General features: G+C 35.9%; 1 protein-coding gene across 1 annotated transcript in view; it reads left to right on the top strand.

The window, feature by feature from the left end:
- LOC129217764 (uncharacterized) overlaps positions 1-7,515 on the top strand; it is a 92,135-nt gene extending 84,620 nt beyond the window's left edge. Inside the window, exon 2 of the mRNA XM_054852108.1 lies at positions 5,452-7,515. Within this exon, the coding sequence (XP_054708083.1) occupies positions 5,452-7,515 (2,064 nt within the window). The remainder of the gene's footprint in view (positions 1-5,451) is intronic.
- Positions 7,516-22,784: the final 15,269 nt, after the last annotated feature.

Below are 22,784 nucleotides of genomic sequence, written 5' to 3'. Positions count from 1 at the left end.
GAACGTAAGTTATGTATCATTGGCTAGGACTGAAAAAAAAATGGTAAAATATTACCATAAAAGCACGCGATTAGTGAAATTTAAGGGGGGGAAAGGTAGAAATAGGATGCGCGCGCGCAAACGAAATAGCATGACGCAAGAACTGTGTACTCGTCAGCCCGTTTTCGAGATGCACGCCGAAATTTAAAGAAAATCGTCAAATTTAAAGACTAAACAAGAAGTTGAAAGTACACTCGATTTCACCGTCTGCCCGTGGCGGAACATCCAACTACGAAACTTATTAAAATGTCTCCCATTATTTACCGACAAGCGCTCAATTTAGTAAGTCTTCTTAAAATTTCGGTGGACTTTAAGAGCTCAAATTTGGGATAGCGGAGACAGGAAAACAAATAGCTCACGCGTTCAAAAACATGCTTTACTATGCAATTTTGATTGCCACTTCTCTAGTTTATTTTATTACGTAATACTATGGTTTATTGTTTAGGAAAGTGGAAAAAGTTTCAGGCGTCACCCAAATTATTCCTCAATACAGTCGAACTCTGTTATAACGACCCCTGATTTAACGAGAGCCTGGATTGAGCGGGGAAATCAAAAGTACTTGGTTGGTACAATGTTAAGTCTATAGGAGCAATATTCGCTTTTAAAGAGCAAACCTCGCTTAAAGCGAGCAACACCTCGTGATTTATAAAATTTCTATTGATTTCCATTTCAGCTAATTCTTTTTTGGAAAATTTTGTTTTAACATTCTGGAGTCAACCGGAGTTTCGAGATAAATAATAAACCCTGAAAACAAGTGGTAACAGAACTTTTTTAAACTTGTATAGTGAAGAAGCATTTAAAAGTTGTGTATTTTGTGTATTCCTCAAAAACAATGACACAAAAAAGAGAGATTCAGGCAGTTCAAAGCAAATTAACCAACTTGTTTCTTTCAAATGATTAAAAAGAAACGAGCTGATGTGCGTATCACATCACTTCCTTTTACTCCAATTTAATGTCATTTCCTCATTGGCAATTTTAATGTGATTCAGTAGTTTACTCTCTAAATATCACCACCAGTGGCCAAATTAAAACAAGATTTTAAAAACAAATCGCCAAATTTGTCGCCAACTTGGCGACAAAACTTGGTGACCGAAAGACTGGCGATATATCGCCAAGTGTCCGCCAAATTGTAACACCACTTGAGTTTACATCGAAATTAACAATGGATTTCCCTCAAAAAGGCGCAAAAGACCCATTTTGGAGCATCCGAATGCAACCAAAAAGAAAGGTGCACAACTAGACCCCACTAGGAGTCTACGTACCAAATTTCAACTTCCTAGGACATTCCGTTCTTGAGTTATGCGACATACATACACACATATACACATTACATACGTACATACAGACGTCACGAGAAAACTCGTTGTAATTAACTCGGGGATCGTCAAAATGGATATTTCGGGTATCTGTACGTTCCTAGGCACATATCCACGTGTGGTCGAGTTGAAAAAAAAAACTTAACATTCATTTGGGGTGAGCAAAATGGAAATTAAGGCCGTTTTTTGGGTGAACATTTTTTCGCGAATACAATACTTCCTTTTTCGTAAAAGGAAGTAAAAGGCAACCATGATGAATTTTTATGAGTTTTTTCACAAACTTTTTTTACGAGCACTCGGTTATAACTAGCAAACATCGCGGGGCCCTTTGCACTTGATATAAGCGAGTTCGACTGCATTTATAGGAAAATTCCGTATAAAATTCTCTTCTGAAAGAACTAGTCATGAATGCTCTTTTTAAGTCCCCTTTCTACAGCCTTTTCTTGTTCTGGAGAGCTAAGGTTTTTTTGTCAACAGGCTGGAAGTTGCGATTCAGGTGATCACTTTTATCGCCAAACCCGTTTTAAGTAGACTCTGTAAAAGTTGTTTTCTTACCTGCTTAGTGTAACTGCAGCGAAAACCTCTCCTCTCTGGCATTTTGAAAAATAAAGAAAAACTGGTACATTAGCAATTTGTAAACTGCGGACCCGATCTGTAAAATAAAAACGGTGGAGAACCAAGGATTTAATTTCACACTTCACGCCTGTGAATAATAACATAAGCTTGAAGAATACTCTTGTTTATAATGTTCACAGTAATATTGAATCTTGATGCAAGTTTTCAAGCAATAAATGGCGGTGATTTTCTAGGGACGTGCCTCTTTACGATGATCAGAAATCATTCAGAAGGGAGGACTTGGGAATATTGTGCCTATTTTCAATGAAGAAACTGAAAACAAAGCTCAATGAAATGTGTGTGAAATAATGATGATTCTCTTTGCTAATATCCTTGAGTGATTTTTGAAAAACTCAGTTAAAAATATAGTTCGATCATATAAGAACTCAATCAAATGAAGATTTTGAATATTCTGTATTGCATTTCTGACTGATCTGCGAATGGTTACTAATTAACTATTTTATCTTTTATCTTCGTTAAATGATTAACGACTTCCTAAAAAGTGTTTTAGATGTACTTTGCCTTCGTTCTTCATTCACGTTTGATTGGTGAAAACAGAAAAAATCAAAAAGGGATTGCATAGTTTCCGAATTTGACATGATAAGGAATTTTTTCAAGCTCGAAAGCAAACTTGTGTAGAACAATTCTAAACACCAAAATTCTTGTACAAGCAGCTCATATAACTTTACTACTTAAAATACTGGTACTATAGTATTGAACCCACATCATTCGAAAATGTGTTCAAATTTCAGCTTAAACCAGTGTAAAATGTTTGGCCACGTCAAACAGGTGAATAGTATTCAGCTATTTATCTTTGATTCTCAAAAATAGATCTTAAGTAAAGTTCTAAAAGGCATCGGCTGCCAATCCAAAACGTTGCCAAATGCAGGTTTGATTGATAAATTCTTATGTAAAAAGAACTCAAAAGAAATCCATTTTTTATATCCAAGAAATGCACACGCGATAGTAAAAAACCTTTACGACATTTTTATTTCGAGTTCGGGCGGAAAAACTTACGGTTTTCAGGTTATCAGCGTACTTGTTTCCAGATTTTACTTGATATTTCGTTTTTCCCTACGAATTTCTTGCGATTTGAAAGAGATTTTAAATTTCCTAAGTACTCCCGATTCTTCTTTAACGTACATGAGCCATAAAAATGCTCATTGTATATTAATTACATTCTTTAAATTAATTTTTGAACATGAGATTTAAAGCTAAGAAACATCTCCAACGATAAGTTTGCTTTTCTCTAAGAATCCGTTCCGCCGTTTTCCGATCCGAATAACCCACGTGTGTCCGCTGACGTGAACTTTATTCGGTTTTATTGACGGAACCAGTGACGGCTCACGTTGCGCGGGAATTGGGGTGTTACGCCGTTAAACAAAAATAGACCGATCTTCAACCCATTGGCCCACCGAATACACTGACTTGTAAGCAAGTAATTGATATCATCGATTAAAGAAAAGCTTTATTCAGAGAAATTAAAAAAAAAATCCGACTTAAAAGTTTTCTTTCTCAAAAAATCAACTATGAGAAGAGTTTAGTACGAAAACCGTGGTTCTATCTGGTAGGGGGGGAGGCAATCAAAAGTTTACGATGCATAAAAACATATGTTGCATTGTGGAAAAAATTCCAAAAAATTAATGGTGAGAAGCGATGGGAGATATGAGTAATAAAGGTCCCAAAGCATCCTCATAGCCGAAGTCACTGGTCGAGAAACGCTGTGACGTAACCAATAGTGAAACTCGCGCGATAGCTTGCGAAGACGGCATTATTTCACTGTTGCATCACTTAAAATTCAGTAATTTTATTTACAATCGGATAATATTTTTTGGCAGCGTTTGAGAAGCAGATAATTGTTTCAACAAGGCAAAACTAGATCCAATCAGCGACTGCTTTGCTGGTCGGACATTGAATAAATATAACTTGACGGTTCGTTTTAAGTTTAAGCTAATACGACAATGATGAATTAATTTTTTTCCCAATTCAATGTTAAACCTCTCTCTCTCATATGCACCTATTTGAACACGTCAAATTTTACGGGAAAACTTTCTAATAAAGAAGCAATTCGCTCCCATCATATCATGACAAGTGGATTTCTTGTATAATAATACAAGCCACTTTCAAAAACTGACTCCGATTGTAATGTTTTGTTTCAAATCAAAAATGACTTATATTGTTTCAAAAGAATAACCTGTTCTTAATATTTTATGTATTAATTGAGACCTACTAATATTCGGTGCATTATTTATTCGTTTAATATCATTTATACTATTTTTCGAAAGATTTTTTTTCTGTGAGAACGGCCATAACTCTCTCAACTTTTGTTCAAATAACATAAGCAAAGCATCATTTTGAAGTTGTTTTCCTCGCTTTAGCGCAAAATAAAGAAAAACTGCACCTTTTAGTTGTTTTGTCAAAAAAAAAAGGTTTATTTTGTTTTTTTACGAGTAATTTTGGCGAATTCCTTTTCATTACATAGCATTTCAAAGTAGAGACCAGTAGCGTAACTATGGGGTCCAACGTCCCACGCGGACTAAAGAAATTGCGCCCCCCCCCCCCCCCAGGGTCGCTTACATGGAAAATCACCGGAGGTCGTTGTGACCTTCAAAAAAAAAATTTTTTTTTTGGAACATTTTGATTAGTTGATTCGACAAATAGGAGGAAGCATTGTAATTTTTTTTTCTTATTTTCTTTTTTAGAATTATTTTCAATGATGCCCAACATTCCTTCACCTTCACAGTAGATGTTATGCATGCGTCTCTAGCTCTTTTTCTTGCAAGTTTTTTTTTTAAAGCATATTTCAAAACCTATGATCAAGAAAAAAAGCTCGTATTGTTTTTTTTTAATCAGTTTTTTTTTTTTAAATCAGTTGAAAGTCCGCTCCCCTGGCTGCTGCGCCCCTGGTGAGAGCCACTCCTGCTAACCCCTAATACGCTACTGGTAGAGACACACTGGCTCAGTTGGTTATCGCCTCGTGCTAATAATGCGAGGGGCGTGAGTTCGAATCTCCAAGGCCCGAAAAATATCGTTTTAATGATGCTTTTTCTTCAGCGAAATTCTACTCCAATGGAAATCTGTTCCTATGTTACCTAAGCTCATTCCAGGATTCTGAGCTACAGTTCTGTTGTCAAAATCAGGAAACAAGACATTGATTTGAACATGTTATATCGCAGTTAACTTTAAAAAACATATTTCAACAAAGTAGAAGTTTCAATTACAATTCATTTTGTTGCTTTACTGTTCATTGTTTTAGTGTATAGCGCCCGACAGTCCAGATAGTCATAAATAATATTAGAATATATTATTTATGACTATCCGGAATAAATTATATAATAATATTCTAATATTATTATATAAATTATTTGTATGATCCTATGTTCTGGAATATTTCCCTCTCGGCACCAATTAGCGGGTGATACTATGAGTTAGCCTTAGTCGCATAATGTTACAAAAAAACTTATTGTTTTGTTTCTTTCAGGTGTACTGGTTCATCGTGTTTCTGTTCAGCACCGGTGTTCTTGGAGACGAAAATGTGAAAAACCACCGGTTGGAGCGACGCCAAGACAACAGCTTTCTTTTTGGCGGCTGGAGACCGATAAGACCGAAAAATCCTTACCTCCACGGTTCAGCAACAGGTCGCTATCATGACTTATTGTCTGCACTTCCAGACAGTCTAGATACTTCCTCGAGCTACTACACTCACGCCCTACCGAAGGTTTACAACAAAGACATTTACAATTACTATCCGAGACCAGCTATTAAACCTAAACCTAAGAAAAATACACCTATCTACATGGAAGTGTTGAAGCCTCAGCAGCAAAAGAACGGTGGCAGAGGATACGCGAATGGTGCACCGCAACTCATTGACATTCAGAACATTGATCTAGGTCAGATTCGATCTTTGCAAGAAGCTATCCTCAAAGCAAAGGATCAACTCCCTCTGTCTCACTTAACGAACATACCGATTGAGCCCGGAAAGCAGTTCGAAATTATTGAAGTGTCTCTCCAAGATTTGCAGCAAAGCGGTCACCAGCCTGCTGTAGGAAATATCGGTTATGGAAGCAGACTTGGAGGTGGATCCAGGAGCAATAAAGGGAAAGGAGGATATGGTAGGGTTCCTCAGAGTTTTTTACCCGCTCAGTTGCCTTTGCAATACCAATACGTTAAAGTTCCAAAATTTCCCCTCCAGGTACCTCATTCCATTCCTTCGCTAGAAGAAGTTGTTGGTATCAAAGATATTCAGATTGTTGAAGTTCCTGTACCCGCACCTTTGTCTTACGGATCCAGTAAAGGAAAGCAATCGCAATATGGAAAAAGAAGAAATCGCCCAAGTCAGCTGCAATACCGAGTGCCCACTGCTAAGAATCCAAGTTTTCCAGTGAGCTCCTATCCACGATTAGAGCAATCTCAGAAATATTTTCCTCTTCCTCAGCAACCAAAATCCAACTATGTCGAGAAAGAGCAACAGGTGATACAGCCACAAGTAGAAGCTGAGATTGTAAAACTGTCCGAGCATGAAATCAACCATCTTTTAAAGAATCTCCAAGTTCTAGACAAAAACTCTCATGATCTTTTGAAGTATCTTCCAGTAAATGGTGGGCAGAAAGGCAACGGAGAAGATCTTCATTTGATCGTGGCTTTACCACAAACAGAAAATCAAGGTTCTGAAAAAACTGCTTATGATGTTCAGGCATACCAATCTCAACCAGCGAAAGGCAACTATGGAAAGAAGATACAATATGATTCCAAGTCCTATGCAACGCCAAGTTTCGCCACTATCAGCCAAAATTCTGGTGGCTACAAACTAGGAAATAATGAACAAGTTGAGCACAATGCAGCAGGCTATCAGATTGAAGATCAAGGACGAACAAATGGACACCAGCAGCCATCTTACGGTCAAAATGATTACGGATCTTCAAGTTACGGTGGTAAATCTCAAAAGGGTGGCTACGCAGCTGTTAATCAGGGATATTCTCAAGCTGCGTATGAAGCACAAGACGAACACCAACAAGCTGGATACGGACAAGAAAGGCAACAAGCCGGATATGGACAAGGACACCAGCAAGCTGGATATGGACAAGATGGACACCAACAAGCTGGATACGGACAGGATGGACACCAACAAGCTGGGTACGGACAAGATGGACACCAACAAGCTGGGTACGGACAAGATGGACACCAACAAGCTGGGTACGGACAGGATGGAGACCAACAAGCTGGATACGGACAAGACGGACAGCAACAATACATCCAGGTTCTGACGCCACATACAGGTGCGAGTGACTACAGGAGAGAACCGGTATTGGCCTTAGAAATTAAGCATGGACAGTCAGTGGAAGAAGCAATCCAAACATTAGATCCTGAAACTTTGCAAAAACTGGGGGCTCACGGAAAAGAAGGTTTAGAAATAGAAGTTGTTGAAATACCTCTCGATGAGTATTCTTCAGAGTCTAAAAAGGTTGAAACGATTGTATCCAGTGACAACAGCACGGTTACAGCCAAACCGACGACGACGACGAAGAAACCGGAAAAGAAAGCATGATAAATCTTTATTTAAAATTATTGTAACATATATTCCATGGACATGCATTTCGCGGGAAGACTCTCAGAAATGGGGATTTTGCCAATGTATAGAATCTCTGTTAGCTGATAAACATTACATCTGGAAAATCAGCCAGGCTGATTTCAATTGGTTATGTCTGGCAACCTTTCTAACAGGCGACTGAAAAGTTAGCAACTTTTTAGGCCACGCTAAAAACCCTCAAAATCGAAAGTCTCCCAATTCGTGACATTCCTTCTAAGAAGCCACCCTATGTGCCTTATGTTTCATGTGTATGATTGTTCATTGTGGTACTCTATTCGTTGAGTTACGTTGTCTTATTCTTTTGAATGCCAAGTATTTTGAACGCTGCATTACTATCTCAATTTCGGGTAAAAATGTCGATGATTTCAACTTCATGTCTTAAATTATTTAATGCAAGAAACTGAGAAAGATATGATTGCGATTTTGTTACGATAAAAGTCCCCCGTTACTTTGTAATTTTTAAAGTTAATGTGTTGTATTTTATTAATAATTGAAAATGTACGTAAAATGCCAAAAAAGTATTTTCACTTCACTTTTTTTTCAAATCAAAATGCAATCCCCCAGTTACTAATCTTGATTGTTTACTAAAAATATGTTTACAGTAAAAATGAAACACTAAAAGTCATCTTTTCGCTCATTGGAAAATTTAAATAAAGAGTTTAGTAAATTTTTCACATAAAACGTGAAAATTGAGGAAATATTAATCTCAAATTTTCAGATTCAATTCCACTCTTCTTCACGAACATCGATTTTTCTATAATAAGTTATGAATATCATTTCTCGAAAAATTAAATTTCTCCTTTAGTGCCATATAACTAAAATAACTGTTTTGAAATTAATTTTGCCAACTCTAATAAATATATCTCAGAAGGTAATAAAATTTCAAATCAAAACACAAATTACCATTTTTTAACAAAATTGGTAAATTAAAATTGCATTTAGTAGCTGAGCCGCCGCCACAGAAAAGTTACTTGTTTGTATATCTACGAAAAGAAATTATTTTCACTACATATGGTTACTGTATCCTCGTAAGAATACTCTGCCAAGAAACGATTTCTTCGGTAACCATGCTGATGTATATTTATGCCCTATTTGTTCATTCATTGTACATAACAATTTATACATACAGTGTATAATAAAACACCATTTTGTTAAGGGTTTTTGTGTTATTCTACCTCGCCTTGTTCTCGTTAATGACAGATATATCTGATGTGGATCTAACTAAAATCGCAGTTCGTGCTTAGTGGCATCCTCACATATATCATAGACGGTACAAATACAAAAGTGACGATCAGCAACAGGCTCTGGGCCCAGATGGACTGGTCCTAGTCAATTTACAATCCCCAGTGAAGATCAATGGCCCTCTTAAAACTATCTACTTCCTTGCTCATGACCACCTCTTCCGGTAAGCTGTTCCAAGGTTCCACTACCCTGCTAAAATAATAATTTTTCCTATTATCCATGCTAGCCTGAGATTTAAATGGCTTAAAACAATGACCCCTTGTCCTGTTTTCAGTGCTAAACTTCAGCCTCGTAACATCTTTCATTTTAATAAATTTAAACAACTGAATCATGTCCCCTCGGTCTCTTCTTTGCTTACATTTTTAGCCTTCTAAGCCTGGAATCATAGTCTAAGTGAGAAAGTCCATTTATTAGCCTTGTAGCCCGCCTTTGAACCCTTTCCAAATACATTAATATCTTTCTTAAGGTAACAATGATCGAGTAATGCTCCTGACGTCATCAATAATGAAACTCGCGCCACGGCATGATAATTTGACAATATGTTTTGTAACGTTTAACATGGAGGGAAAAGCTTTATTTTGACAGGGCTGAACTGGATCCGGACACTGAAATGTTTTACTGGTAAGACTCATTTCAGGAGAATGAAGAAACGACAAAATGGTCAACAATGAACGCTACCTACTGGCGTTTAGGGTTTATCCACTGGAGTTAGGGTTACCATTTCAACTATCAAACTATCACCAAACAGGCAATGGCTTCGTTAAAATGCAGAAGTAATTTTCACCCGTCATACGTTGACGGGAGATTTTCTAGTTAAGAAATAGAAGAGCCTAACGAAAATTTTCTCAACTCATTTAAATTGCAATAGAACCTCCGTTGTCTGAACCCCCTCTTCCCTCCCCTTTCAACCGATTCTTCAGTTTAATTTTATGATTTATTCTGGGAATTAGGGTTGAATGAGGAAGAAGGAAACATGGGGTAAATGTAAAGAAATTATTACCACATTTGTGGCAAGTTTTGTAACTAAACTGTTGGTCAGTGAAGATTAGGAGGCTTATAGGAAACATTTTGAAAATTCTGCGTAATTCCAAACACTTATCTAGGCCTGGGGTTCGCAAATATCTGGTTCGTGGCAGCCTCTGAAGCATTAGAATTTTCTTACGGCACCCTAATCTATCTCTATTACATATGTATCTATTGATATCACACATCCTTCGCTGCACACCCAGTGTTGCCAGATTGGGGGAAATTTCCCCATTTTGGGGAAATCTGGTGCTCTCTGGGGGAAATTTTGGGAAAATGGGTTTTGAGGGGAATTCTTTGGGGAAAAGAAATTTCTTGGGGAAAAAACCCTCGGGAAATAAAATAATTTGCAATTAAATTTGAGTCTTGACATCTGGTAGTTACATTGCTTGTAGCAAACAGCGTTGGTTTAGCTTTGCTTGGAATTCGCATTTCGTATTATGTGGAATATTATGCTACGGAATTCGCATTAATAGTTCTGCGTGAGTAACTAGTTGATACGTGAAACAGGCAAAAATAAGTGTGATGAAGAATGTTTTTGGATAAATATATGAAAAAATCATAGTTTAAATGTACATACAGAAGCAGAGTAGTAAATGCGAGAAGAAAAAAAAAATATTTGGCTATTTCTTATTTCTTGGTCAGGCGCTTGTATTTATGACTAGTGGAACCCGCACGGCTTTGCCCGTAGTAGAAAATTAAAAGGTATTTTGGTCCCCCTTTATATTTACAAATAATGCATGATGAATTTCTCGCCAATTGGCTTGCCCACGTTATTATAACTTGGTAATTTAGTCGTCCATCTTGTGATAATTTTGCTCGGGAAAATGTTCTTAAAATTGGAATAGAAAAAGAACAAAATCGAATTTCCGAAAAATCACTTAAAGGTGCACACTCCCATGCTACAAACTGATTCTTTGCCAAATTTCATGAAAATCAGTCGAACGGTCTAGGTGCTATACGCGCCACAGAGATACTGACAGAGAGAGAGATCCGGAGCGAGAGACTTTCATCTTGATTAGTTAGTAAAGGTAAAAAAAGATAAAGATAGACAAAAAAAAAATAGAAAAAATGGGAAGAAAAAAAAGTTGGGGAATTTTATCAAAAAATTTGGCTATTTGGGGGAAAAATTTTTTCAAGAGACAAAAATATCAGAGGAAGTCGATTCGTTTTATGAAAATATTAGTGGAAAAGTAATTTTTGAATTAGGGGAATTTTGATAGAAAACATCGCCTTTTGAGGAAAAGTTGGAAGGGAATTGGGGAAATCTGGATTTGACCATCTGGCAACACTTTGCACACCTTGCCTTTCCCTCGCGGTACCCACTTTGGGAACCCCTGGTATCGACGTCATCATTGTTGTAAGTTGACTTTGGGAAAAAGGTTTCCAGTTTCGTGATCTCACATTTTTCCTCTCGAGCAGGTCTATCAACTGAACTCACTGAATTCAATTCGTTTCACTTCTCATGCAAAAGATTGCAAGAACATTTATGAATTTCAGCATCCCGTCTAATTAAATACTGCACAGTTCAGGTGTTTCCATTTATACCATAAATACTGTATTTTGGGGAAATGGAAAAAACTAAGTTTATCATTCTTCCTATTTTTTTCGAGAGATTAAATTTCATGCAAATGACACTTTTGTGTCCATTTCACAAAAGTGCGACGCACAATGGGGTCGTTTCCAAAATTTCAAAAGTATTTTTTTCTGAAAGAACATGCTTAAAAACATAGGATCTGACCATTTTTTAAATAGTTTGACTGTTAAATATTTTTAAAAATTACTTAAATCGGTGCCCTTTCACTGTTTATGCTTCTGCCGATGACCTCAAAAATTATGAAACACCATGCAGTATTGCCATTCATAGAGTAAAATATTTAATTCGCATCTTTACTCACGTGTATTGGCAACGATAGGGTTGATAGCAAAAGCGTAGAGCGCAATATTTAATTCGCTCCTGATTATCAGAACGTGGAAGAAAGTTGCGGCAAAGTGCATCATTTGTGATGTCATCAAGACCACGCCTTGTTTGAAAAATCGGACGCCCCCTTTAAAGAATTTATTTAAAAATGACTGTTGGGAAAATGAAAGTTTTTTCTGGATCCATGTTATTTATTCATTTATTTATTTATTTTTTGCTTATTCTATCCATTTCAATGACTAAAAGTACTACTTTTGACTGAAGGAAACAACCCCATTTAATTTTTTTGCACAATTTTTCTTTTCAAATGATTACAGATTGCATCAGGAGGATTCATCGGGTCGCTTGCTATCGTTGGTGTGAATCTATTTAAGCTTCTAAACGGATTGTGTATTGTGCGATTCTGGAGTTGGTCGTTTTCGCTCCGACTTGTAACTTAACTTGTTTCATTTAAAGTAATTGACTCTCACCCCTATCATTCTAAAATTAATCTAAAATTATTAACCACTAGTGACACCCGCACGGCTTTGCCCGTAAGAGAAAAAATTAAAAAGTCTTTTGGTTCGCCTGTATATTTACAAATAATGTATGGTGAATTTTCTCGCCAGTTGGCTTGCACCCACGTTACAGTTCCACGTTATGATAATTTCGTATCTCGCCAATTGGCTTGTGCCCATGTTACGGTTCCACGTTATGATAATTTCGTAATTTATGATAGTTTTTTTTCTTAAAATTGTAATAGAAAAAGAACCACATCGAATTTTTAAAAAATCACTTCGAGGTGCACACCCCCATGCTACAAACTAACTTTGTGCCAAATTTCATGAAAATCGGCCGAACGGTCTTCTACAGACATCCTCCGGACGGAGAGACTTTCAGCTTTATAATTAGTAAAGATTTTAAAAATAAGTTGACTTCACTAAAAATAAGTCAGGTACATCGGTAAATGCAAGGACTCTGTCATGCAGTTAGCAATGCTCTCCTTAGCAGAAAATTCTAGCTTCTGCTAAAATCAGTGGCCCAAACAGCAATTTCGGTTAATGGTTTAATCTGGCGTGCTTCTAGTAGGCAATATATTTTCTTATTGTCTTGGAAAATTAATAAATGAGCTAAAGATGAGCCCAAATCCAGGCTTAACGCAAATCGTTCTATTCAGGGCCGTGTCCAAGGGGAGGGTTTTAGGGGTTAAACCCCTCCCATTGGGGAAATTAATAAGTCAAAAGAAGAAAATGCATATTTGACTTAAAAATTAACTTTAATGCAAAATTTTGCCCCTCAGCGTTTTTTATTTCTTTTAATTTTCTCTCAGAAGTGTTCCTGCACTTTGCGATGTATGTAAGTCTACATCAAACTTACATGGAAATAAATGGGGTGTTACTATTAGTGATGTTCCGGATATCCGAGGGAAAATAAAGATCTGTATCCGTTACTCTTTTGGCGGATCTTAAACGAATCTTTTCTATTCTAAAAATTCTTAAATATTTAAATTAAAGACTCTTAAATTCCGTTTAATTAGATTTTATTCCCTGTCTAAATTATAAGTTATAATTTCCGAAGCCAATTTACCCCCCGTCGCAAAAAGGAAGGGGAAATAAGTTTTAAAAGTATGTATTAGTGTGTCTTTTTGTGGCATCGTAGCTCCTAAACAGATGAACCAATTTAGATAGTTCTTTTTTTCGTTCAAAGGTGACTTGATCAAAAGTGTTCTTAAGCTCGACCTCGTTTTTGTAGAACTTTAGCTACCGGAGATATTAATTAAAAACTGACTTAATGTTTTTTACAATTATGGTAGTAAAAACTTACTCGTAGGTTAAAAATATTGGCCCTAATTGAAAGAACGAAGTTTTCTGTGTGTGATATTTATTTGGAACTTCCAAGTTATATACAGTAAGAGCTATAATCTTGTTAAGTAAATTTTAATGCTATTCTAAGCCTTTATACGCGTGATTGGTAGCGATTTCATAGTTGGAAGATAAAGAGAAAAAGCTCGACGATTTAAAATTTCTATCTCCTGTCGGTTTCACATTTGTTAACAATATGACCCGAGAAATTCATCTTAATATGAGGTTGGCTCTCTGGGGTTTGTTTTTTTTTTTTTAATTTCTAATTTTATATTGGTTTTTGTAATTGACCTGGGGTTTGTGTAATTCTTCATTTTGGTTTTTCTCGGCATCCTTCAAAAAAAGTGAGACTAAATTATCTATTTACTAGTTGTAAAGGTGTTCCTGGCTGTGTTATTTCGTCTGTTGGGGTAAGTTGGGTGGAATGGGTCAACGCTGCATTTACATTGAAATAAAATGCAAAAAAATATTTCTAGCCTGTCCAGTAGCAGCTTTACACTCTTGCTCCTGTATCTTACATCTATCAGTCTATCTATCTAGAAATAATTTTTCATATTCTATCTAATCATTAATGTAGCGCTGACCCATTCCTTCCAATTCCACCTCAATTTTAATGGAGATTTAAAGAGTAAATAATTGAATCTTGTTTATATTTTCGCTGTAGATGACATTTTTTGAAGAAACTGCCATTACCCTAACGGGAATACTTTCCGCAGCAAATTTTACATTTGGGTAGTTAATTTGGGTTAAAAAAATTGAGATCCGTATCCGCGGATCTTGACACGAATGATCCGGGTCCGTGGATCTACTTTTTTAACGATCCGGCACATCACTAGTTTCTATTACCCCTTGGTCTCTGGAATAAAAAGAAACATAATTTTATTCGATAAACCAGAGATTGAAGTCTTGTACAGAGCACAATCTTGTTAGTGCATAAGGCTGCACTCTGTGATTAATCGAATTCAATCATGTTTCCGTTTGCCCCCTAGTATCTGGGATAAAAGAAAACACAATTTAAGTAGAAAAATCAGAGTGCACCAAATTTCATGTCTCATTTCATCCAATATTTCTTTCCTCCATTTTCTCTCAATGCTACCTGTAAACTTCTGGAACACTTAATAATTCTAGCCTTAAAAATTCGCTTAAATTCGAATATTATTGAATAAAGTCATGCTTTATTAACTGCGTTAAGACATTATAGAAGTAGCGTCGCTACCGGGGGGATGGGACTGACACTATTGTTGGGGGGCGACACCCAAAATGGATTAAGAGTTATAAAGAACACAAATACTTCAATTCTGAAAATTTTCTCCCAATATATCGTAAATTATTATGCTTCATCTATCAAACTTAAACAAAAATATACCACAATATTGCGAGATTAGGCGATTGCATACGCATCTAAAGTAAATTTTATATTAATGAGTCAATATTATATTTCATATTATGATATTTTTACTCCCATTTTAATATACATCGCACTCCAGGTTTCCTCGTACCTACCACTAATTTGTGGTTTAACTGATTGAATAAAAATATAAAGACAGCTGTTTTTTTTTTTTTTTTGAGCAATCACGATTGCTTATTGTTCTTCTCACTTGACTGTTTTTGGCGTTCCTTTGATTTTTCCCACCGCCACCCTCCGCACCATCACCGTCGACCGGCTCCTCACGATGCTGCTCCTATAGCGAAAACCGTCTACAGGATGCATCCATGTCCTACACACACGTGCATACATACACAACTACACACACGTGCACATACACACAAACACATACACACATACACCAACACACACATACACATACACAAACACATACATACACAAACACATACATATACACACACAAAAACATACACCCAACTACCCACACATTCATGCCTGCACACAAACACATATGCCTACATACACATACCCCTCCCCACACACACATTTATACACACAACTACCCACACACGTATGCCAGCATACAGACACAAACACACATGCCTACACACACGTATACGTAACCCATACACACAAACACATACCCCCACACACAAACACACACGCCTACATACACACACTCGTGATTGCGAAAAACATAATTTGAATTCAAGATGTAAAAATTCAAATTAATTTTTTTTTAAACCAGACCAGAGGTTAAGCGATCACTGGTCCCCCTAGAGGTATAGATTCACTTGGAGTACTTTGTGACCACTACATATTTAATCTACCCCTGTCACCATTAATGAACACGGAGGGTCTTCGACCGGCTGGTATCGAGCCCGGGACCCTACGGTTACAAATCCAACGCCTTACCGATCAGGCCAACACGACCATCATTTTCATGCACAGTAGAAACTTATTTATCCGGCTCCAATTAATCTGGATCTCCGGTTTATCCGGAAAGAAATAGTAGAGTTTAAACTATGTATGTATATATTTCTATATAAGTTAAATAATAATTCTAAGTTGCAATAGCAAGAATAGAACAGTAATCTAATAAACAATAGTCTTTTCATTTACGAATTTGTTTTGCTTATTATCAGGTTGGATTGCCTTTGGTCCCAGCTGACCGGACAAATGAGGTTGCTTTGTATTTTCCTTACACCATTAAAAACGAGCTGATGTGTGCATCACATGACTTTCCTTTTACTCCAATTTAATGTCATTTTCTCATTATTGGCAATTTTAATGTGATTCAATTGTTTACTCTCTAAATATCACCATCAGTGGCCACATTAAAACCAGATTTTTTAAAGAAAATTAAAAAAAAATAAATAAAATTCACCAAATTTGTTGCCAAGTTGGCGAAAATTTTGGCGACCAAAAGACCGGCGATATATCGCCAAGTGTCCCCAAATTATAACATCACTTGAGTTTACATCGAAATGAACAATGATTTCCCCCCAAAAAGGGGCAAAAGACCCCCTTTGGAGCATACGAATGCAATCAAAAGGGGAGGTGCACAACTAGACTCCACTAGGAGTCTACGTACCGAATTTCAATTTTCTAGGACATTCCGTTCTAGAGTTATGCGACATACATACACACATACGCACATACAGACGTCAAGAGAAAACTCGTCGTAATTAACTCGGGGATAGTCAAAATGGATGTTTCGGGTGTCTGTACGTTCCTAGGCACATATCCACGTGTGATCGAGTTGAAAAAAAAAACTCAACATTCATTTGGGGGAGAGCAAAATGGAAATGAAGGCCGATGTTTGGGTGAACATTTTTTCGCGAATATAATACTTCCTTTTTTGTAAAAGGAAGTAAAAATTGTCCCTAAAAATTTTATGAACTTCATGTTTGCATAAAAATTAAAGTTAATAATAAAATTAACCGCATTATGTCTTTTTAAATTGACATTGCATTTCGAGATATTTATTGATCAAATTTATTACTTATTATCATAGTAACATTGTTAAAGGCGTCCCGTTGAGCAAGTATTTTTTAAACATGTAAATGTTCGAACCCAGAGTTAGAATTTCTGAGGTCTGTGTAGAAACATTTTTTTAATATTCTCTCTCACTCGATTTTTTTCGATTACCGAAGGAATTCCGGTCCGAAACAACTAAGTTCTTCAATATTACATTATATTCAATTTATAACTATTCTTCAAAACTTAGAGCAGAAAAATATGTTGTATGTATAGAACCAGGTCTGCCCATCCCCCCAAGTGCAATGTCGTACTTCCCCCTCCCCCCCCCCAAATGCCACAAAACCTTCAAAGAACGAGTGCCCCCACCCCAAAAAAAGAGAGAAATGCCCCTTAACACCCCATTCCCACCTAACAATTTCAATGGTGCAGTCTGTGCTATGACCCCCCCCTCTTTCTTGGTAATACCCCTGATAATACTTTTTGTAATGAAAATCATGCTTACCCATATCTAGGTTTGTCAGACGTCCCGGGTTGACTGGGACAGTTCCGGGTTTCAGACAAAGTCCCGGTGTCCCGGCCGGTTTACTTTCCGGGAACTTGAAAAGATAAATTTGATTACTAATGACCAAAAAGGTCTAAAAATAATTAACTGTGAAGTATTATTTAGGATAATTACTTTATCATTTTTAACATTGACTTGTAAAATTAATATCTGATTAGCTTGTGTGGGTTTTTACAACAAGATTAAAACAAAAAAAAAAAAAAAAACTTAAAAAAGTCATATAAAATGAAAAGCATATCTTAATATTTTTCAATTTCTTATTCCTTCATTTAAAGAGTTTTTACCAACTGAAATAAATTGCAAATATTTGCATCTAAGAAGTAAAAAGTTCAAATTTTATCTGTTAGGTAATTTTTTACTACCCCTGTTTTAGGTTTAGAGTTAGCAACCATTTGTTCAAATATATATATATATATATATAGCATTGAGAATAAATCGCCCTGCACTCCAAAAATCAGTTACAGGTATGCACACTTTTGAGTACTAGCTACGTTGAGAGGGGAGGGGGACATTTCTGTGTTCCGGTTTGAACATTTCAGAAATCTGGCAAGCGTATCCATATCGTTAAATAGAGAACACTGGGGGTACTAGTCTGAAGTTAGACAAGTTTTGAATGCGTCTTGTAAGAATTTACTTCCGGCATTTGAAACATCGCAAGTGAAAACTAGTAATTAGCATGTCGAAAAATATTTTTTACCTTGACAGAATTACTTGGCTTTTTACTTACAGATCTGCATAGTTTGTCAATCACCCAGAGACAACGGAAAAATTATAATTTTGAAAATAATAGTGTACTTTATTTAATTCTTTATTTTTATTTTTTTTATTTTTTTTTTTTTTTATTTTTTTTATTTTATTTTTTTTTTTTTTTTGATGAGGCAAATTCTTTTTCCAGCAAGCTGTAACGTCAAAAAATTAAAAATATTTTTTTCTAAAATATTTTTTATTCTTCCTTCTTGCCTCAAGTGTTTAGAATCCTGATTTCACAGCTATCACTTCGAATAGTGAAGGGAAAGTGGGACAAAACTGTACAGACAGGTCAAACCAACCGCTTTTACATTTGCTTGATTTGTTCTATCAAATTTTTATTTTTATTTTATTTTAATTAAAACAGCTGTAAAAAAAGCAGCAAACTGATAAAATGTTCTTGTTGTGATATGCTCTTTACTTTTTTTTCTTTTGAAAACGATTTAATATTTTTTCAGTGAAAAGATATTTTAGTTGCATTAATTAAAAGTTACTACCGCTTTTTTATTTATTTATTTCTTATGTATCTATTTTTCCAGATGGAAGAGGCTATTTTGTTTTTAGAAATCAGCATTAAATGATAAAAAGGTATGTTTAACATAATTTACAATCCTAACTAATTAAGAGAATATTGATCCGAAGCTAGGAAGCTGATGTTGGAATACGGGGAAGTAGGCTTGTTTAGTTCTGGACGAAACTTTTTTTTTTTTCCAGTTTTATGCCATTAGATGTAATACCAATATTAAAATATCAACGTAGCACTTAAAAAATGAGAAACAGTCAAGTTTCCTTGAATGCCTGTGTAGATGAATAAATGTATAAATGTATCTCAGTCAGGGGTTTCCACAGGGGAGGATTATGGCGAAAGTTGCGCCATTTAAAAAAATCGGTATTTTAAATTTTTATTATTTATTTACATTTATTTATTGATTTCTTTTTAATCTTACATTTATTTTACTGTTTTTTTTTTAATTTAATTTTATTTATTTAGTTTGTGTGTATGCATTGGCGTAGCACAGAGCTTTTCTAATAAAATAATAGTAATGATAATACTTAAAATAAAATTTTTAAAAAATAAATAAACAAAAAAGAGAGCTAAAAATGTTTAAAAAAAAACGGGAGAAAGAGGGTTGAGAAATTTTTTTTTTGGGGGGGGGGAGGGGAAGGGAAGGGAAGTTTGCGACATTGAACTTGGGGGGGGGGGGCATCCCTGATCACTGTATTCAAAGCAGTAGAATAATTTTCACGCTTTTTTTTTCTTTTAAAATACAGCAAGGTTTTTTTTTTTTAAATAAAGGAGTGAGGGGTTTGTTTACGAAATTCATTGCATTCGTTTTGCTACTATTTTTTATCACTTACTGCTATCAGTACGAAAGAATCTTTGACGACTCGCATTCTAATACATACCGTCCTAGGTTCATAGAACTTGAAGTCTGCACGTTTTATTTCTGCATCCCATAAAAGAAGTTAAAATAATGTTATACTTCCTTACGAGTCTATTTTCCTATCATATTTAGAGTGCCTCATCTCAACCACTGCGTGATACAGATTCGATGGCGATGAATAATCGGTTTTATCCGAACATCTTTATGATAGAATCGTGAGAGAAAAATCCCCGTCCCGTTCCAAATGCAATGCCAAGTTTCCCGAAATAATCGGCCCTTTGAACTGCTTCTGAGTATATTTACCTTTGATCATCTTTCAATGCAATTTAATTACGCTGCTACATACGATCATTTTCAAGATTTTCTGCGAAAAGTTAATTACATGAACACAACGCGAAAAAAAAAAAAAAAAAAAAAATAACAACAATTTGAATTTTGACATCTTGAATTCAAATTATGTTTTTCGCAATCACGAGTGTGTGTATGTAGGCGTGTGTGTTTGCGTGGGGGGTATGTGTGTTTGTGTGTAGGCATGTGTGTTTGTGTCTGTGTGCTGGCATAAGTGTGTGGGTAGTTGTGTGTATGAATGTGTGTGTGGGGGATATGTGTATGTGTGTAGGCATATGTGTTTGTGTCTGTGTGCAGGCATGAATGTGTGGGTAGTTGTGTGTATGTGTGTGTGTGTTTTTGTGTGTGTGTATGCATGTGTAGGTGTCTGTATGTATGTATGAATGTGTGAGTAGTTTTGTGTATGTATGTGTGTATGTTTTTGTGTGTGTGTATGTGTAGGTGTCCTTATCTATGCGTGTGTGTATGTGTATGGGTGTATGCGTGTGTATGCGTGTGTGTATGTGTTTGTGTGTACGTGTGTATGTATGCGCGTGTAAGTGTAGGACATGGATGCCACCTGGAGACGGCTTTCGCTATAGGAGCAGCATCGTGAGGAGCCGTCGACGGTGATGGTGCGGAGGGTGGCGGTGGGAAAATAAAATGATAGCACGCCAAAAATCAAATGAAAGCAATAAGCAATCGTGATTGCTCCAAAAAAGAAAGAAAGAAACGTGAACGTTATTTAACACGTTTGCGGACACAATCATACCCATTTCACCTGTGAAGCATAAGAAAAATGAAGTTTTCAAAAATGAGTACATTCATGCATTCAAATTTTCTTGAAAACTTTTGTTTCAAATATGAGTACCCATGTTTTCAAATAGTGTGCTGAGATATTTCATACTCAAAAATGAGTACATGACTCGGTTAGTACTCAGTCTTAAAATTATTACGTATTCAAAAATGCACAAGGACCTCAAAAATGAGCACATGTCGATTTAAGTATTTGATGAGTATTTGAATGTTTCAAATCTGAATACTACATAGTCGAAGCCATTTTGACTCGGCGATATGCTCAAATTTGAGTACTTTTTCGTCATTTTTGAAATTGTTTTGAGAGTGCATGAATGCAATCGTATTCAAATTTATAAGCCACTTTTCTTGGTTATATGTAGGGGAAATGGAGGGGGCACATGTGAACATATGTTTCACTATGATAAGCTCAAGCAAAAAAATCTTGAAAATAAAATGTTTTTCAAGTCATGGCAATGCCGGTCCTACCTATCGGCCAAATGTTTGGAGCAATGAGCCATTTTATGTTTTTGCAGTTACAACTTATTTGTTTTTGCAGGTGTTGCATGTAATTTTATCAGTTTTCTTCATGTGAATACATAGTTTTAATTAACTATTAGGTTAAACTTAATTATTGAAAACCATTGAATGACCATTCAAATAAACTTTTGAGTGTTCAATCTTTTTAGTTACACTAAGAACTCTTTATTTTTGCAGTTCTCACTTGTGAACGCAACCATTTCGAGGCACATGTGAATAGTTCCCATATGAATAGTTCGATGCGTAATCTTTACAATTTTGTCAATCATGTTATTAGTTTTCCGGATATTTTGAATTGGTAAACAAAATATGTGTTAACATATTCCGAAATTGTACTCGCACTTACGAGTAACTCCGAAGATTTTCTTCTTGAAGAAATTCTATTCCGAGTCCAATCACTTAAAAAAACGTGTCTCCAGCGCACCTCCTCCCCATGTAACGAACAAAATCTTCAGTTTTGAAAAAAAAAAAAAGACAAGCATCGCGTTCTCCGACATTAAATTCCATGTAAATTTATCAGTTAATGGTGATAAAGTACTGCAGTACTTGGAGCAATGAAAAGGTATTCAAGCAGGGAATACTTTTTACTTCCTTTTACAAAAAAGGAAGTATTGTATTCGCAAAAAAATTGTCACTCAAAATTCGGCCTTAATTTCCATTTTGCTCACCCCCGAATTTATGTTGAGTTTTTTTTTTTTTTCAACCCGATCACATGCGGATAAGAACGTATAAACACCCGAAATATCCATTTTGACAATCCCCGAGTTATTTACGACTTTTCTCGTGACATCCGTATGTAAGTATGTATGTCGCATAACTTAAGAACGGTATGTCCTAGCAGGTTGAAATTTGGTACGTAGGCTCCTAGTGGGGTCTAGTTGTGCACCTCCACTTTTGGTTGCATTCGAATGTTTCTAAAGGGGTCTTTTACCCCTTTTTTGGGGGAAATCATTGTTAATTTCGATGGACACTCAAGTGGTGTTATAATTTGGCGGACACTTGGCGATATATCGCCAGTCTTTTGGTCGCCAAGTTTTGTTAATTTGGAGATTTTTTTTTTTAATTTTTCAATCTGGTTTCAATTCGGCCACTGGTGATGATATTTATAGAGTAAACTATTGAAGCACATTAAAACTGCCAATAACGGAAAAATGGACATTAAATGGGAGTAAAAGGAAGTCACGTGATGCACACATCAGCTCGTTGGAAACAAAATTGTAGACGACAGATAAGTTTGTTCAAAAACTGACGTGTTACAGTAGCTTTTTGCGTAGTGGAAAGGAGAACGAAAATACTAAAATACTACATACTGTTTTAAATATTTAATCTTAAATTGCACCCCCGCAAGGAAAGTGACAACTCAAAATTTGGGGAAAACGTGCTAGCTATTGATTTGAAACCTAAATTCAATGCTCTAATGGGGTTGTTTCCTTCAGTCAAAAGTTCTGCTTACAGTCACTAAAATTGATAGAAA

Source organism: Uloborus diversus, chromosome 2, assembly GCF_026930045.1.
Source record: "Uloborus diversus isolate 005 chromosome 2, Udiv.v.3.1, whole genome shotgun sequence".
NCBI lineage: Eukaryota > Metazoa > Arthropoda > Arachnida > Araneae > Uloboridae > Uloborus > Uloborus diversus.
This window is presented reverse-complemented; position numbering and strand designations above follow the sequence as displayed.